We start from the raw sequence: 19,219 nt of genomic DNA, 5'->3' as shown, positions 1-19,219 counted from the left end.
CTTTCTTAGCAAAGGGCCAGTTTACTGTCATTGAGGCTTTACAGGGGCCAGACTGTGTCCAGAGGGAGTAAACAATGCCCCATCACTGATGTTAGTAGGAGCAATAGCGCCCCATCATTGGTGTCTGTAGGAAGAATAGTGCCCCATCATTGGTATCAATGGGGGAATAGTCCCCCATCATTGGTGGTTTTGGGAGAAATGGTTCTGCATCATTGGTGTCAATGGAAGAAATGGTGCCCTATCACTTGTGTCTCTGAGAAGAATAGTACCCTTTATTGGTGTCAGTGGATTGAAAAGTGCCCAAGGACTGGATAAAGGCAAGCAAAGGGCCACATTCGGCCTACGAGCTGTAATTTGGAGACCACTGATTTAGAGCATCTATGGAATAGTTGGGATTGCTACAAAATTCAGGCTCGTCTGGTGGTAAGGTGCTGCCCCTTGACTGGTGGCTAATGGTTTTATTTGGTCTAGGCTTGGTTCCTTGTAGGAAATCAAAAGCACACAATTTGGAACTGTCTTCGAATCAGTGGGGTTCATCTGGGGACAGGGGGTTAACCTTTTATGTAGTGGACAACAAAGGACCCTCTCCTGGCCACATTTGAAGATAATTACGTTTTTTCACATTGGTGTGGTGGTTATTTATGAAATTGATACATGTTGGTAAACTGAAGGATTGCTGTGGCTGAATAAGGCCCCTTTCACACTTGTGCAACTTGTCCTGCGACATGGGACTGCAAAGTCGCATGACAAGTCGTACTCCATGATTTCCTATGAGTACCATTCATATCTGTGCGACTTCAAGTTGCAACGACTTCAAAGAAGTCCTTGCACTACTGTGGTCCGACTTTGATGTGTTTTGAGGTCCGAGGACATAGGCATTGCTTCAAGTCCAGTTAAAATCGTGGCAACAAAATTGAGGAAAATCCAGGCAAAAATCACACACCTTTTAGGTCGCACAAGTGTGAAAGGCGCCTATAACCCCATCCTTCAGTCGTGTTTTTGCTAACCTCTTTCCTACTCTATGGCACTGTGCAGACAGAAAGTGAGAAGTAGACAACCTAATGTGTAGCTAGCAATCAAACTACTGTAGGACCTGTAGTTTCAGTCGATAAGTGTTGGACCCCTATAGCTTTACTGTTGGTGCAATAACTTAATGTTGCCCAACAGCATTTACTAACCCATCATCAGTGACCAGATGAGTGAAGTTCACTATGAAGACCTTTGTTTGCAGGTGTATTTGCCTAAAGTCCAAGGTAGAGAGGGGTAGGGTTAAGGATACCCAAAAAGTGACAAAAATCCCTCCACTTATATAGAGAATCAACGTTATCCCCTTTCACATGTGGGGAGGTGCAGCGTGGTGCGGCTGCAGTTTTGTTACAGTAACAGAACTGTATTGAAGGTAAGTTTAATAAAGCACAACTACCCAGCGGGAAGGCAACCCAACTGGGCGCACTCACAGAATGTTGCAGGGAAGAGTAGAACAGTAGTTCTCGGGTGCACCGGCAGAATCTGTCTCGACAGGCGGAATGCGGCCTGGCTGGCCCATACTCAAAACGAAAAGGCTTCCAAGAAGGATACGGCCTCCCTGCACTTTCCCTACTTTTCTGGAACCTCTCCCTGCCACTAATTATTGTCCCTGACAAATGAGTGACCTGTCTCAGCACTACCTACACATGAAAAGCCCGGGTCTTAAATTGACTCTGCCTGACCCAAGATGGCCACCAGGGTCACATGGGGCACCAGCATCCGATCAGATAGCTCCCCCAGTGACCCAGGAAACCATAGAGGAACCATGTTGCTCTTGACTTCCTCTCCCTCTGCTATGCTGCTGCAGTTATGCGGCACCTGCAGTGGAGAAAGTAGACTGCACCTGCCTACACACAGGCCAAGGGTGTGCCTTTAGGCTCATACCAGCAATGGACTGAGCAAGCTTTATGAAGGTTCTCCCCCTTTCAACCCATATTCCTATTTTCTAAGCTATAGCATTGGCCCATGGCCCATTTCCGTGGACTGGATTCTGAATCTAATGAGGTCTCCCTAGTTAAAGGCTTCTCACAGCGAACCTCTGGGTGTCAATAACCAGATCCTTGGACTCACATTTTCTCCAGGCAAAGCCAGGGAAGTGAAAGAATCTTCTAGAAGGGTTCTCTGAATGTTTATGTCCTTCCAAAACATTCATAGCCCACATCCATAAACATTCATAACCCACATCATTACTTATTCTTGCTCTGTCTACTGGAGAACCATCCCCAACAAAGGCAGAAGCAAATCAATCCCTAGGCTTAGGAAAAACCCATCAAAGGTACAAAACACCATCAGAGCCCAGGCTGACTACTGCCCTCCTGCCCACTGAGCCAGTCCTATCCTCCTCCTCCACCCCTAGTGTTGCTTCAACCTTGGCAGGGCGGCTACATTAGTAGTTATGTTCCTATTTGTGTTGGGGGCCCTCTAATGTCTTTAAGGTGCACCTAAATAATTCAGAATGGCATTATGGGTTATGGTACAGACAGAAAAGAGGACCCGCATAACACACTCGTCATTTCCCTACCACTCCAAGCATGACCCAATAGTACATGAGGGTGAATATAGTCCTGTAGTTGGCATATTTCACCTATTGCCACCACCCTTGCGCCTTTAAAATTTTTCAAATCTACTTTATTGCCAATTCTTCCACATGTACAATACATACATACAGAGAATCAAAATTTTGTTACTCTTGCGCCCTGTGTGTCCTCTTACATCTGCCCATTCTTCTCTGTCACCACATGTAGAGCTCGTTACCGGAAATAAAGACTTTGCTCTAAGTTTGGAGATTCTCAGCTTGTTATGTCGCCTCCGGCTGTTGGTCCCTGAAGCAAACATGTAAGAGGGTATTGAGTTCTTGCTTGTTGAAATGTTGTTGGCCCCCGATGGAGGGTGCAGACCGCGATATTTACAAGTTAACGGTACGCATAAAGGAAACATTGAAGGGAATCGGTTGAGGTGCATTGGCAGATCATTCAAAATCAAAAAGCTTAATTTGATTTCCACATTATCTCATGGGGTTTGAAACCTGGACTGTACCAGGTCTGCCATCTCTGACTATCTCTTGTTCCATGTCTATAGTCTCTGACCATCTCCTGTAGTATATCTGCAGTCTCTGACCATCTCTTCTATCATGTCTGCAGTCTCTGACCATCTCCTGTATTATGTCTGCAAGCTCTGACCATCTCCTGTAGTACATCTGTAGTCTCTGACCATCTCCTGTACCATGTCTACATTCTCTGACCATCTCCTGTAGTACGTCTGCAGTCTCTGACCATCTCTTCTATCATGTCTGCAGTCTCTGACCATCTCCTGTAGTACATCTGTAGTCTCTGACCATCTCCTGTATTATGTTTGCAAGCTCTGACCGTCTCCTGTAGTACATCTGTAGTCTCTGACCATCCCCTGTAGTACGTCTGCAGTCTTTGACCATCTCTTCTATCATCTCTGCAGTCTCTGACCATCTCCTGTAGTACATCTGTAGTCTTTGACCATCTCCTGTATTATGTCTGCAAACTCTGACCATCTCCTGTAGTACATCTGTACTCTCTGACCATCTCCTGTACCATGTCTACATTCTCTGACCATCTCCTGTACTATTTCTAGTTTCTCTGACCATCTCCTGTACCATGCCTGCTGTCTCTGACCATCTCCTGTACCATGCCTGCTGTCTCTGACCATCTCCTGTACCATGTCTAGATTCTCTGACCATCTCCTGTAGTACACCTGTAGTCTCTTGACAGACACAGAAGGCCCCCTATGTCTGTAAAGTTGACATATTACTGGCTAATCATCTGTAATCCATTTTGAATATTCCCTCTTTACACATTGCACACAATCTGCAATTTCAAATCAGGCTGACAGAAGCCAGCACTGACTGTAGAGAAATGTTTGACGGAAGATCCTTGCCTGCAATCTGAAACAGCGCCATGTTTTCTTGCACTGGAAGAAAATAAACAGGCAGCACACAGAGTTCAGGCATGTGTCAGAAATAATTATGCCTCAGAAAAATGTGGTCTTGGTTATAGAGCACAGGGGGCACTGATAGGAGCAAGAACCGACAACACAGACATGTAATATTCTGCAGCCGGCCAAGCCGTGATTATATCTCGAAAAAAGATTTTTCTTCCCCGTTTTTGTCTTCAGATTTCTGGTCAGGCTCCCAGTGAAGTCAGTTACACTCCATGACGGTATTCGGTGGGTGAGATTTCTCCACATCACATAAAAATATATGCATAAAATGCAACATAAATCCTTCAAGGTCCCACCGAAGGCGTAAAAATACAGCGAGCGCCGCAGTTGGCGTATCCAATGACCGCAAACGCAGATGGGCACCCCGCCGTGCGGTGATAAAACGCTACATAAACTCCTTTATGATAAATTCCTTTTGGCCCTGTAAATGCCATCCTCCCAGCATATGTCTCTCTGCGGAGCTGCACAGAACGCCATTATATCCCAATTATGGGGAATTCTGCGGCGCGCACGCGAGGGACGTCCCCCTGCGCAATCCCGGAGATCTCTTCAAATTCCACTTTTTTTTCTTGGAGTCCGGGGACCACACAGGAACTCAATAACCTCCGGCGGGCCGCTGTCAGTAAATCTTTTATACGGCGGGATAGAGGGGCGGCGGATCCCGAGTCTTGATATGTTATATTTACTGCAAGGATTCCGAGGACAATTTCCTTTTCCTCCGATATAACCTCCTTCGTGTCGCTTGATGCCAAAAAGCAAACGGCGCCAAAAGCCGAGACTGACATTTACTGAGCCTGAAGTTTGCAGTGTAACTCCGGGCAAAATTAAAAACAAGTCATATATCGTCTTCTTGAATCTCGGTGAGCTTTGTGTATTTCTGCCAGATCTGTGCAGTAATCCAGTGTGAGACTTTCTGTAATAAAGACCGCTCACTGCTGCGCTCTCTTCTTGTGCAGGGGGACTGGTCTTGTCTCCGCCCCTTATGTTGTTTTCTGCAGGCAATCTGTAGTGGGTGTGGTCTGCTGGGCCCCTCCCACAGCCCTGCTCTCTCTCTCCTTGTTCAGGGTGACTGGCCTTGTCTTCACCCCCTCCTGTAGTTTTCTGTAGTAGGTGGAGCTAGCTGGGCCCCTCCCACAGCTCTGTTCTCTCTCTCTCTATGTGCAGGGGGACTGGTCTTGTCTCCACCCCCTCCTGTAGTTTCCTGCAGACAGCCTGTAGTGGGTGGAGCTTGCTGTGTCCCTCCTACAGCTCTGCTCTCTCTCCTAGTGCAGGGTGACTGGCCTTGTCTCCACCCCCTCCTGTAGTGGGTGGAGCTAGCTGGATCCCTCCCACAGCTCTGTTCTCTCTCTCTATGTGCAGGGGGACTGGTCTTGTCTCCACCCCCTCCTGTAGTTTCCTGCAGACAGCCTGTAGTGGGTGGAGCTTGCTGTGTCCCTCCTGCAGCTCTGCTCTCTCCCCTTGTGCAGGGAGACTGGTCTTGTCTCCGCCCAGTCTAATTTTTTGCAGGTAGCCTGTAGTGGGGTGGGGCTTGCAGGGCCCGTTCCACAACTCTGCTGTCTCCTTGTGCAGGGTGATTGGTCTTGCCTCCGCCCGTTATGTTGTTTTCTGCAGGCAGTCTGTAGTGGGTGTGGTCTGCTGGGCCCCTCCCACAGCTCTGCTCTCTCCCCTTGTGCAGGGAGACTGGTCTTGTCTCCGCCCAGTCTAATTTTTTGCAGGTAGCCTGTAGTGGGGTGGAGCCTGCTGTGTCCCTCCTGCAGCTTTGCTCTCTTTCCTTGTGCAGGGTGATTGGTTTTGTCTCCACCCCGTCCTGTGGGTTTCTGTAGTGGGTGAAGCTAGCTGGGCCCCTCCCACAGCTCTGCTCTCTCTCTCTCTATGTGCAGGGGGACTGGTCTTGTCTCCGCCCTCCTGTAGTTTCCTGCAGGCAGCCTGTAGTGGATGTGGCTTGCAGGGCCCCTCCCACAGCTCTTCTCTCTCTCCTTGTGTAGGGAGACTGGTCTTGTCTCTGCCCCCTCTAATTTTCTGCAGGCAGCCTGTACTGGGTGGGGCTTGCAGGACCCCTCCCACAGCTCTGCTCTTTCCTTGTGCAGGGTGATTGGTCTTGTCTCCGCCCCTCCTGTTGATTTCTGCAAGCAGCCTGTAGTGGGAGGAGCCTGATGTGCCCCTCCCACAGCTCTGCTCTCTCTCCTTGTGCAGGATGACTGGACTTGTCTCCATCCCCTCCTGTAGATTTTTGTGATGGGTGGAGCTAGCTGGGCCCCTCCCACAGCTCTGCTCTCGCTCTCTATGTGTAGGGGGACCATTACCCCCCCTCCTCCCCAACACCATTACACCACCACCACCACCACCCTTAACCATTACCCCCTCCCCTCCTCCCGCACACCATTACACCACCACCAGCCTGAACCGTTGATAGAAGGCAGGATGGATCAATGCGCCAAATTCTGACCCCACCATCTGAATGTCGCAGTTGAAATACAGATTCTGTGCGACTTGTAGCCTCAGTTTCCTGTTCTTAGCTGACAGGAGTGGCACCCGGTGTGGTCTTCTGCTGCTGTAGCCCATCTGCTTCAAGGTGGGATGTGTTGTGCTTTCATAGATGGTATTCTGCATACCTTGGGTGTAATGAGTGGTTATTTGAGTTACTGTTGCCTTTCTATCATCTGGAACCAGTCTGCCCATTCTCCTCTGACCTCTGACATCAACAAGGCATTTTCTTCCACACAACTGCCGCTCACTGGATATTTTCTCTTTTTCCCACCGTTCTCTGTTAACCCGAGAGGTGGTTGTGTGTGAAAATCCCAGAAATACTCAGACCAGCCCGTCTGCCACCAACAACCATGCCACGTTCAGAGTCACTTAAATCCCCTTTCTTCCCCATTCTGATGCTCGTTTTGAACTTCAGCAAGTTGTCCTCACCACATCTAGATGCCTAAATGCATTGAGCTGCTGCCATGTGATTGGCTTATTAGCAATTTGTGTTACCAAGCAATTGAACCGGTGTACCTAATAAAGTGGCCGGTGAGTGTTTATATATTTACACACTGATCAGCCATATCTTTATGACCACTGACAGGTAACATGAATAACATAGGTTATGTCATTACAATGGCAGTGGGTGGGGTATATTAAGCAGCAAGTGAACATGTTGTCTCTGAAGTTTATGTGTTGAAAGCAGAAAAAAATGTTCATTGCAGTTTGTTGTGTATGGGGCTGTGCAGTCGCAGAGCGGTCATGCTGACCTGTGTCCATGGCCCAATACTTATAGTGTATGTATATATATATAGTAAGCCACAACTTGACTTGTCTAAAAGAGGGTGGTTAGCATTTCTGCCTTACAGAACTGGGGTCCTCGGTGTAAGAAATCCCAATGAGGACGCTACCTGTATGGTCCCTTTAATTTTCACAAGAGTACCTGTCAAGAAAAAAAAAAGAAAACATTTTTTTTTTTTTAATGTACGAAAATATCAGCGCATATCGGCCAATACCGATATTCAATGGCCAAAATATCGGTAGCAATGAAAAAAGGATATCGGTTCGATCACTAATAGTGACCCATCATTGGTGTCAGTGGGAGGAATAGTGTCCCATCATTGGTGTCAGTGGGAGGAATAGTGTCCCATCGTTGGTGTCAGTGGGAGGAATAATGACCCATCATTGGTGTCAGTGGGAGGAATAATGACCCATCATTGGTGTCAGTGGGAGGAATAGTGTCCCATCGTTGGTGTCAGTGGGAGGAATAATGACCCATCATTGGTGTCAGTGGGAGGAATAATGACCCATCATTGGTATCAGTGGGAGGAATAGTGCCCCATCATTGGTGTCAGTGGGAGGAATAGTGCCCCATCGTTGGTGTCAGTGGGAGGAATAGTGTCCCATCGTTGGTGTCAGTGGGAGGAATAATGACCCATCATTGGTATCAGTGGGAGGAATAGTGCTCCATCATTGGTATCAGTGGGAGGAATAGTGCTCCATCATTGGTGTCAGTGGGAGGAATAATGACCCATCATTGGTGTCAGTGGGAGGAATAGTGTCCCATCGTTGGTGTCAGTGGGAGGAATAATGACCCATCATTGGTGTCAGTGGGAGGAATAATGACCCATCATTGGTGTCAGTGGGAGGAATCCCAGATCCCTCCACAAGAGTACCTGTCAAGTGCTAAAAAAAAAAAAATTTTTAAATGTACGAAAATATCAGCCGATATCGATATGCAATGGCCAAAATATCGGTATTAGCAACAAAAAAAACGATATCAGTCGATTACTAGTAAATACGTCATTTACCTGCCCCTTCTTTTCTAAATGAACACACTCACTGTGTTCATTCATAACTGAAGCATAGTAAACTGTGTTTACTATGCTTCAGTTTGTGAATGAACAGGAAGCCGCTCAGCACAGAGTACTCCCCATTCATTCACAGTCCAGTGCAGCTGAGGCTGCAGAGGAAGGCGTGTGTGTTTGAGCTTCGGGGTGCACTCCCTAATGCAGCGATGGTGAATCTTGGCACCCCAGATGTTTTGGAACTACGTTTCCCATGATGCTCAACTACACTGCAGAGTGCATGAGCATCATGGGAAATGTAGTTCCAAAACATCTGGGGTGCCAAGGTTCACCATCGCTGCCCTAATGTAATAGGCTGCGCACACCCATGTGTCTGGCGTACATCCGATCACCATAACCCCTAATTGTAACAATGGTCGGAAGTCAGGCAGGCCAGGAGGTAAGGATCAGAGAGACTCATACAAAAAAAAAAAAAAGTGTCATAGTCAGAAAATGGGAGTCTCGGTTTGCTGAGTGGAGCAGAGGAGGACTTAGAGCAGGCAGAGATTTTCCCGTCATTTGATTGCCATCTTGGAAGGAGATGTTGCCTTTGGGTTGGAATTGAATTTGGCCCCCCCTTGGCCCGGTTAGCGTCTGACCGTCTCCCCTCTGGACGTTATTTCCCATGAACGGTATTGGCGGAGGGCTGCACATTATTGAAATAGATTCTGTGGGACGTTATGAGAAGCGGGATGGATGACTGTTCTTGGAGGAGATACGCGGCCTTACCTCATGTAAACGCGGCCGCCGTTTCCCCGGGGAGTGTGACGTAGTGTGGGAGAGCGCGGCTTCTCCTATTCTGCGCACTCAGGACTTCATTCTCATTCTTCTCTCTTACAGTTCTGGACGGCTGATTCCAATTATATCCCAACGCTGACTTCCCTCCATTCTCTTCTTTTTATAGATTTTACATTTTTCACCTTTTTTTTTATTGAGGAGAGATATTGGTGCTTTGTGGGGTGATTACAAAGGTCAGAGCCAGGGGTCACCAAACTACGGCCCGGGGGCCACGTGTGGCCCGCTGCAAGATTTTATTCGGCCCCCAGCTGTTGTGCATTGTCTTGTTCTGATGTTGACCCCAATGTAAGGGAGATAGAATGGGGTCCCCGATGTAAGGGGGGACTCTGATGGGGAACCTGATGTAAGAGGGGACTCTGATGGAGAACCTGATGTAAGGGGGGACTCTGATGGAGAACCTGATGTAAGGGGGGACTCTGATGGAGAGCCTTATGTAAGGGGGGACTCTGATGGGGAGCCTTATGTAAGAGGAGACTCTGATGGGGAACCTGATGTAAGGGGGGACTCTGATGGGGAACCTGATGTAAGGGGGGACTCTGATGGGGAACCTGATGTAAGGGGGGACTCTGATGGGGAGCCTTATGTAAGAGGGGACTCTGATGGAGAACCTGATGTAAGGGGGGACTCTGATGGAGAACCTGATGTAAGGGGGGACTCTGATGGAGAGCCTTATGTAAGGGGGACTCTGATGGGGAACCTGATGTAAGGGGTGACTCTGATGGGGAACCTGATGTAAGGGGTGACTCTGATGGGGAACCTGATGTAAGGGGGGACTCTAATGGAGAACCTGATGTAAGGGGGGACTCTGATGGAGAGCCTTATGTAAGGGGGGACTCTGATGGGGAACCTGATGTAAGGGGGGACTCTGATGGGGAACCTGATGTAAGGGGGGACTCTGATGGAGAACCTGATGTAAGGGGGGACTCTGATGGAGAGCCTTATGTAAGGGGGGACTCTGATGGGGAACCTGATGTAAGGGGGGACTCTGATGGGGAACCTGATGTAAGGGGGGACTCTGATGGGGAACCTGATGTAAGGGGGGACTCTGAGGAATAGTGTCCCATCATTGGTGTCAGTGAGAGGAATAGTACTCCATCATTGGTGTCAGTGGGAGGAATAGTGCCCCATCATTGGTGTGAGTGGGAGGAATAGTGCCCCATCATTGGTGTCAGTGGGAGGAATAGTGCCCCATCATTGGTGTCAGTGGGAGGAATAGTGCCCCATCATTGGTGTCAGTCGGAGGAATAGTGCCCCATCATTGGTGTCAGTGGGAGGAATAGTGCCCCATCATTGGTGTCAGTGGGAGGAATAGTGCCCCATGATTGGTATCAGTGGGAGGAATAGTGCCCCATGATTGGTATCAGTGGGAGGAATAGTGCCCCATGATTGGTATCAGTGGGAGGAATAGTGCCCCATGATTGGTATCAGTGGGAGGAACAGCGCCTCATCATTGGTGTCAGAGGGAGGAATAGTGCCCCATCATTGGTGTCAGAGGGAGGAATAGTGCCCCATCATTGGTGTCAGAGGGAGGAATAGTGCCCCAAAGGGCTAAATAAAGGCAGTCAGAGGGCCTGTTTGGAGACCGCTGCACAAGTATAAATGTTGCTCTCTGTACGGTAGTGATGTCACGCCATTTATTGGGTCCAGAATGTTAACTTTTTTTTGTGTGAAGTTTCTTCTGGTCTTACCAAAAAATGAACGAGTGTACGCGGGGCCCCTGAGAAAAGATCGCTGACTGAGAAGACGCTTCTTGGGGTTGGTGTTTGGCCGGCTGCATAATAAAATTGGTTTTATTTAAATCCTATTTGTTCAGTAAACAGTGCGAGGAGTAATGAGCGTCAGCCCCTAGCAACCTGTCTGTGTCCTCCGAGGACGATCGTTTTCTACTCAGCGCTCGGCTGTTTGCACAGTCTCCTCATTATATATTATACACTTGGTGACATTTTTGTTCTTTTTTTATTTAAACCATTAAATACACATTAACCACTTCAATACTGGCCACTCCCCCCCCCCCCCTTCTGCCCAGGCCAATTTTCAGCTTTCAGCGCTGTCACACTTTGAATGACAAATGCGCGGTCATGCTACACTGTACCCATATGACATTTTTTTCACACAAATAGAGTTTTCTTTTGGTGGTATTTAATCACCGCTGGGTTTTTTATTTTTTACTAAAAAAAAAAGAAAAAAGAACATTTTGAAAAAAAAAAGTTTTTCCTATTAAATTAACCACTTGCCGACTGCCTAACGCCGATCTACAGTCAGCCCCTCACAGGCAAAGTGACGTAGGGCTACGTCACTAGCTTGTGAGGGTCTAGGGAGCGAGCGTGCGCCCCCGGAGGCGCGCTCCCGCGTGGTCACGGACCCCCCCGCGCGTGTGACCAGCGGACCCGATGTCCGCCGGTCACTCGGCGATCGGCAGGGGAGAGGGAGAATGTCAGGCAGCTTGTGTAAACAAGCCACCTGTCATTCTCCTTGCTGTAAAGACACTGATCACACGGATCTAGTATGTAGATCCGTTGATCAGTGTCCTTACAGCTCAAGCCACAGCCAATCACAGTAGAAAGCACGCCCCTAGGGATACACACAGCCCCTCCCTCCCAAATAAAGTTAACCCCTTCACAACCAGTGTATTTTTACAGTAACAGTGCATATATATAGCACTGATTACTGTAGTAATGTCACTGGTAACCCCAAAAGTATCAAAAATGTCAGTCAAGGGTCCGATCTGTCCGCCGCAATGTCGCAGTACCGCAAAAAAAATCGCAGATCGCCGCCATTACACGTTAAAAAAAAAAACAACAAAAATGACAAAAATCTTTCCCTTTGTTAGTAAACGCGATAACTTTTGCGCAAACCAATCAAAATACGCTTTTTGCAATTTTTTTTACCAAACATATGTAGCATAAAACAAATTGGCCGAAAATTTAAAAAAATTTTGATTTTTACATTTTTTTGGGGAATTTCATATAAAAAATGTGAAAAATATTGTTATTTTTGCAAAATTGACGCTCTTTTTTTGTTTATAGCGCGTGATCAAAAAATCGCACAGGTGATCAAATACCACCAAAAGAAAGCTCTGTTTGTGGGAAAGAAAGGACGTCAAATTCATTTAGGTACAGCGTCGCACGACCGCGCAATTGTCCGTTAAAGTCACGCAGTGCCGAATCGCAAAAAACCCCTGGTCAGGAAGGGGGTAAAATCTTCCGGGGCTTAAGTGGTTAAGTAAATTTTATAAATAGGTAATTTTTCTCCTTCACTGATGTGCGCTGATAAGGCGGCACTGATGGGCACTTTTGAGGTGGCAATTATGGCCACTGATGAGGTGGCACTAATATGCCGCACTGATGGGCACTGATAGGTTGCACTGATGCGCACTGATAGGCGGCACTGATGGGCACTGAGAGGTGGCACTGATGAGCACTGATAGGCTGCACTGATTGGCACTGAGAGGTGGCACTGATGTGCACTGATAGGCTGCACTGATGGGCACTGGTAGGTGGCACTGATGAGCACTGAAAGGCGGCACTGATGGGCACTGAGAGGTGGCACTGATGTGCACTGATAGGCGGCACTGATGGGCACTGAGAGGTGGCACTGATGCGCACTAATTGGTGGCACTGATGGACACTGATAGGTGGCACTGATGAGCACTGATAGGCAGCACTGATGGACACTGATAGGTGGCACTGATGAGCACTGATAGGTGGCACTGATGGACACTGATAGGTGGCACTGATAGGCGGCACTGATGGACACTGATAGGTGGCACTGATGAGCACTGATAGGCGGCACTGATGGACACTGATAGGTGGCACTGATGAGCACTGATAGGCGGCACTGATGGACACTGATAGGTGGCACTGATGAGCACTGATAGGCGGCACTGATGGACACTGATAGGTGGCACTCATGAGCACTGATAGGCAGCACTAATGGACACTGATAGGTGGCACTGATGAGCACTGATAGGCGGCACTGAGAGGTGGCACTGATGGGCACTGATAGGCGGCACTGATGGATGCCACTGATGGGTATCGCCATTCCACAAGTGTGTGCAATTTTGAAGCATGACATGTTGGGTATCTATTTACTCGGCATAACATTATCTTTAACTATTTGTGCTTAAAAGACCGCTGCACAAATACCACGTGAAAAAAAATATTTCAACAACCACCATTTTATTCTCTAGAGTCTCTGCAAAAAAATAATATATTACTCATATATGTATATATAATGTTTGGGATTTCTAAGTCATTTTCTATCAAAAAATACTGATTTTAACTTGTAAACAACAAGTGTCAGAAATAGGCCCGGTCCTTATGTGTTTAAGATCGGTGAACGATTGATAAGTCAGTTCCTTGGTGTGAGTCGCATAGCTTGATGATCAGTTATTGAATTGAATAATCGCATCCAGCCACAGCCCTGCATAATTGCATGGTTTGAATTCTACTCTCATCAGGGGCGTAACTACAGGGGTTGCAGGGGTTGCGGTCGCAACCGGGCCCCATGCTCCAGGGGGTCTGTGCGGCTCCCCTGTACACCTGGATAGGAGGGGTGGCAGGGGCCACATGTAGAGAAATCACTGCCCTCCTTTTTCCTCCTGTAGTTGCAGGGGGAAAATGGAGGAAATTGGTTCCTCGGTATGCTGCCCCCGCCACTCCTCCTATCCAGTTCACTTGTGTTCTGCTGTCTCTGGGCCCCTGTGTGCTCCCCTGGTCCCCCCCTACTGTGCTGCCCCCCCCCCTACTGAGCTCCCCCCCCCCACTGTGCTGCCCCCCCCCTACTGTGCTCCCTACCCTCTCCTGCCGGCTGCTGCAGGGGATGTGTCACAATAGAGAACCAGGAAGGGGTCGGTAAATAGGTAATTTACCAGCTCCTTCCTTTTCTCAATGGACAGAGTCATAGTCAGTGACATTGTAAAAAAATAAAATAAAATGATAAAAAAATAATACAATTAAAATACCAAAAAAATAAAAACAACTGACACCAGTGGGTGAACTTCCAGGATCGTAAAGGTCACACTTGCAACCGGGCCCTGGCATTCCGCCACTGTGGGGAGGCCCCAACATGGCAGGAAGGTGGCCCACTGCAGAACTTGTGAAAGGGTCCCGCAACGAGAGTAAAGGGCCCCGGGATAAGTGGGAAGAGTCCCAGGCTTGAAGGGAAGGGCCCCGGCCAGGGGTCCAGGGGGCCCTTCATGGTTTCCTGCACCAGGGCCCTGAAGGTTCTAGTTACGCCTCTGACTCTCATATTCCTGTGTCTATGATTCTATCACAGAGGGATGAATCGTGGCTCTGCGATGATTATTGATAATTATTGATAAGTATTGATAGATTATTTTTTTTGCATTAGGATCAAAATATTGGAAATTGTACTCTCTCTGTACATTTTGTTAATAGAAAGTATAGCTGGGCTCTGATTGGTAAAGAGATTTGTCTGGATACAAAATAACAGAATTGGATACAAAGTAGCAGTCGCTGAGCTGTGCAGTCATTGGATACAAAGTAGCAGTCGCTGAGCTGTGCAGTCATCGCTCTGATGTAGATCACATGAAGACTGATCATCTGATCAGACAGTGAAGCGGAGTGAAGGCAATTCTGAGCGTTCGCTGAGCCATCATCGCCTGTCATCGTCTTCCACAGCGACTCCCCGCTGAGCGCAGTGTCACGCAATGCAACGCTTCACCTCCCTTCTACTATGGCTGACGCGTCCCAGATCCCTGACGGCCCTTAGTTGATGCTGATCAAAGCCCTAAACAAATACATATAAAAAAATGTATAAAATACATACCGAATACTATGAATTGAGGAATAAATATATAAATCTCTATAAAGAGTACCTGTCACCTGTGCATGTTATCACATAGAAGGATTTTAAGCCTCCTTGTAATAGCAATACAATAAAAAAAAGTATAAAGTGTAAAACAAAGATTATAAAAAAATACAAATAATTAAAAAACAATTTTTAAAGCCCCCCTCCCCCCCCCCCGTAAAAAAAAAGTATAAAGTGTAAAACAGAGATTATAAAAAAAACAAGTAATTAAAAGCATTTTTTTCAAGCCCCCCTCCCCCCGTAAAAACAATATAAGGTGTAAAACAAAGATGATAAAAATTACAAATAATTAAAAAACGTTTTTTTTCAAGCTCCCCCCCCCCCCCCCCCATATACACCCAATATGTAATATAGGACGCAGTGCCGGGACAAGGTCATCTAGAGCCCAGGGCGAACATGTAAAACTGCACCCCCCCCCCCACCAAAGATGTATGAGCATTATGTGTCAGCAAATATCCCCCCACAAAAAGACTGCATGCTCACCCCTAAGCATAAATCCCCCCTCCTCCCTGTAAAAATCCACCCCCTAACTGCAATCCCCCCTCCCAGCACAAATCTTTGCCCCACCATCCCCCAAATCCCCCCAGCTCAAATGCCCCCCCTTAAAAAAAAAACATTTGCCCCTCCTAGCACAAATCCTGTAACCCTAAAATGTCCCCTCTTAGTACACAGCTTCTCCCCACACACACTTTAAATACCATCTCCCAGCACAAATTCCCCCCAAATCATCCCCTCCTAGTACAAATCTTCTTTCCCCTTCTCAGCACAAATCTCCCTGAATCGCCACTCTTAGCAACCCCCCTCCCAAATTTCCTCTCCTACTACACATCTTCCCCCCCCCCCTCCCCACACACACTTTAAATCCCATATCACAGCACCAATTCCTCCCAAATCATCCCCTCGTAGCACAAATCTTCTTCCCCCCTCCAAACACAAATCTCCCTGAATCACCACTCTTAGCAAGGAGTGATGGGACTGGCTTCCATAATCTTAGTTTGCTTAGAATCACCACTCTAAGCAAATCCCCCCCCCCCCCTTCCCAAATCATTCCCTCCTAGCACAAATCTTCTTCCCCCTCCCCAACACAAATCTCCCTGAATCACCACTCTTAGCAAAACCCCCTCCCAAATTTCCCCTCCTAGTACACATCTCCCCCCCCCCCCCCACACACACACTTTAAATTCCATCTCACAGCACAAATTCCACCCAAATCATCCCCTCCTAGCACTTCTTCCCCCCTCAAAATAAATCTCCCTGAATTACCAGTCTTAGCAACCCCCCCCCCTTCCCAAATTTCCCCTCCTAGAACAATACTTGCCCCAGCCACCCTCAAAATTCCCTCTTCCAACACAAATGCCCTCCCCCCAATCTCCTTGTGGTGCCCCCCCCCCCACTTCCCATGTTACCACAGTGCCCAGGGGAGCTGCCTCTCCTGCCCACTCCTTGTCCTGGACCTGATAGGGTGAGCACGTGTGCCACAAATGTGAGGTATGGTTGTGAACGTCAAAGTGAGAGCAATAATTCTTCGGCCATAATTCTCAGTTATCTCCTCTGACCTGATAACCTGTAAAGGCTATTAAAGTGTCACCTATGGAGCTACTAAAGTGTCACCTATGGAGCTACTAAAGTGTCACCTATGGAGCTATAAAAGTGTCGCCTATGGAGAATTCTGGGTACCAACGTTTTCTGCAATTTCACAGACGTGCTCAGTTTTAAGGCTTAACATGTTTGCTATTATTTACATGTTTTATATTTCACCAAAAAGTTGGGTATAATATTGTTTTTGTTTGCATTAAAATCCATTTATTGATTTTTTTGCTGAAAATGTGAATTTGTTAAAAACTGTGCAATGTGACATAAAAAAGTTGCAACTATCACCATTTTATTCTCCAGGGTCTCTGCATTCAGAAAATATTTGCTTTTTTTTCTGTAAAGAAATGCAAATTTTAAAGTGTGCAAAAAATTAAGAAATTGCCCCAGTAGACAAAAGGGTTACACTCACATTACAGACTGTCTGTTGTGTGGGAAATGGAGTCCCTGGCTTTCTCTTTATGTTTATTGCACTGGAAGCTCCATCTCTGATGACGGCATGTCACTTCTAATGGAATGCCGGGTTATACTGTTTCCTATGACAATGTTGTGACTCATAAAGCTCTGATTTTTACTCTTGGATGAACTAACGTTGTGTCACTTTTCATCTTCCTGTAGATGATGATCAGCAGATAGCAGTGTACAGGATGACCATGGCTCCCCGGAAAAGGAATCGTCATGCTCTGGGATTCCTCTGCTGTTTCGGGGGCAGCGAACACCCTGAAATCAACCTCAAGGACAACAACCCGCTTCAGTTTGTGGAGTTTGCGGGGCCCATGCCATCTGCCGATGAGCTCAACGCCCGCTTCTCCGAGCTGGTGGTAAGTGAACTGCATTCATCTTACTTGGATCATGTAGAGTCTATAGAACTGTCCAGGTTATAAGTGACGGCTGCCTGCCCTCCATCGGTGACAGTGACTCCTTATATTGTTCTTTATAAGCGACTGCTGCCTGCCCTCCATCGGTGACAGTGACTCCTCCTTATAATGTTCTTTATAAGGGACTGCCGCCTGCCTTCCATCGGTGACAGTGACTCCTCCTTATAATCTTTATAAGTGACCACCGCCTGCCCTCCATCAGTGACTCCTCCTTATAATGTTCTTTATAAATGACTGCTGCCTGCCCTCCATCGGTGACAGAGACTCCTCCTTATAATGTTCTTTATAAGCGACTGCTGCCTGCCCTCTATAGGTGACAGTGACTCCTCCTTATAATGCTCTTTATAAGTGACTGCTGCCTGCCCTCCATCAGTGACAGTGACTCCTCCTTAAAATGTTCTCTATAAGGGACTGCTGCCTACCCTCTATAGGTGACAGTGGCGCCTCCTTATAATGTTCTCTATAGGTGACTGCTGCCTGCCCTGTATCGGTGACAGTGACTCCTACTCATAATGTTCTCTATAAGTGACTGCTGCCTGTCCTCTATTGGTGACAGTGACTCCTACTCATAATGTTCTCTATAAGTGACTGCTGCCTGTCCTCTATTGGTGACAGTGACTTCTCCTTATAATGTTCTTTATAGGTGACTGCTGCCTGCCCCATATAGGTGACAGTGACTCCTCCTTATAATGTTCTTTATAAGTGACTGCTGCCTGCCCCATATAGGTGACAGTGACTCCTCATTATAATGTTCTTTATAAGTGACTGCTGCCTGCCCCATATAGGTGACAGTGACTCCTCATTATAATGTTCTTTATAAGTAACTGCTGCCTGCCCCCTAAAGGGGATGGTGACTCATTATTAAAATTTTCTCTATAAGTGACTGCTGTCTGCCCTCTATAGGTGACAGTGACTCCTCCTTATAATGCTCTTTATAAGTTACTGCTGCCTGTCCTCCATCGGTGACAGTGACTCCTCATTATAATGTTCTCTATAGGTGACTGCTGCCTGACCTCCATCTGTCAATGTGACTTCTCATTATAATGGCCACAGAGAGTATTCTTTGACCAGCAGGAACAGTAGGAGGGCTACCATTTTCATACAAGGGGCATTTGCAAGGAGCCAACTAGTGGTGGGCCATTTCCAGCCCTGGGTGAGCCACCATTACCCCGAGGGCCCCAGTTTCAGAAGGTCAGGGAATGCACTTATTTGCTTATATATGGTAACATCAGTGGACCTTGATGCATAATGTATGTCGAAATAGTCAGTGGTAGTCTCCTTTGGAAGCCTGTGTGACAATGCAGGGAAACAACTGAGAAATGCCATACAGCCATTGCAGGGGTACATGCTTACATGAAGTGGCTGCAAACAGGATGCAGGGGGAGCAGTAGTGAGAGCTCTATGTGAGCTGATTTGTGGTGCCTTTCATTGTGAATGGCACCCCATTGCATTGTACAGTGTAGCACACATGCAATGCACTAAAGCGCACCACAATACAAAGCACCATGTGTTGTGGTGTGCTGCATTTTGAAGAAAGGGTCATGCACAATTGTTTCATCTGCTGTGCTGCATTGGCAGCCCAATAATAAGGAATAGACTGCCCTTAGGCAGGTCACATTAACGCATGTGCATTAACTACTTCTGGACCGGAACGATTTGCCCCCTTAATGACCAGGCTAATTTTGCAATATGGCACTGCGTTACTTTAACGGACAATTGCACCGTCGTGCGACGCTGTACCCAAATAAAACCAATGTCCTTTTTTCCCCACAAATAGAGTTTTCTTTTGGTCACCTGTGCGAATTTTTT

General features: G+C 47.3%; 1 protein-coding gene across 2 annotated transcripts in view; it reads left to right on the top strand.

The window, feature by feature from the left end:
• The window catches only part of DAAM2 (dishevelled associated activator of morphogenesis 2), a 342,052-nt gene that overhangs the window by 20,428 nt on the left and 302,405 nt on the right, over positions 1–19,219 (top strand). For both annotated transcript variants that reach the window (XM_082249299.1, XM_082249298.1), the window contains exon 2: positions 17,151–17,353. In XM_082249299.1, coding sequence (XP_082105425.1) covers positions 17,180–17,353 — 174 coding nt within the window. In that variant the 5' untranslated portion in view covers positions 17,151–17,179. The remainder of the gene's footprint in view (positions 1–17,150; positions 17,354–19,219) is intronic.

Source organism: Pelophylax lessonae, assembly GCF_965119305.1.
Source record: "Pelophylax lessonae genome assembly, chromosome: 3".
NCBI classification, from domain to species: Eukaryota; Metazoa; Chordata; class Amphibia; order Anura; family Ranidae; genus Pelophylax; species Pelophylax lessonae.
This window is presented reverse-complemented; position numbering and strand designations above follow the sequence as displayed.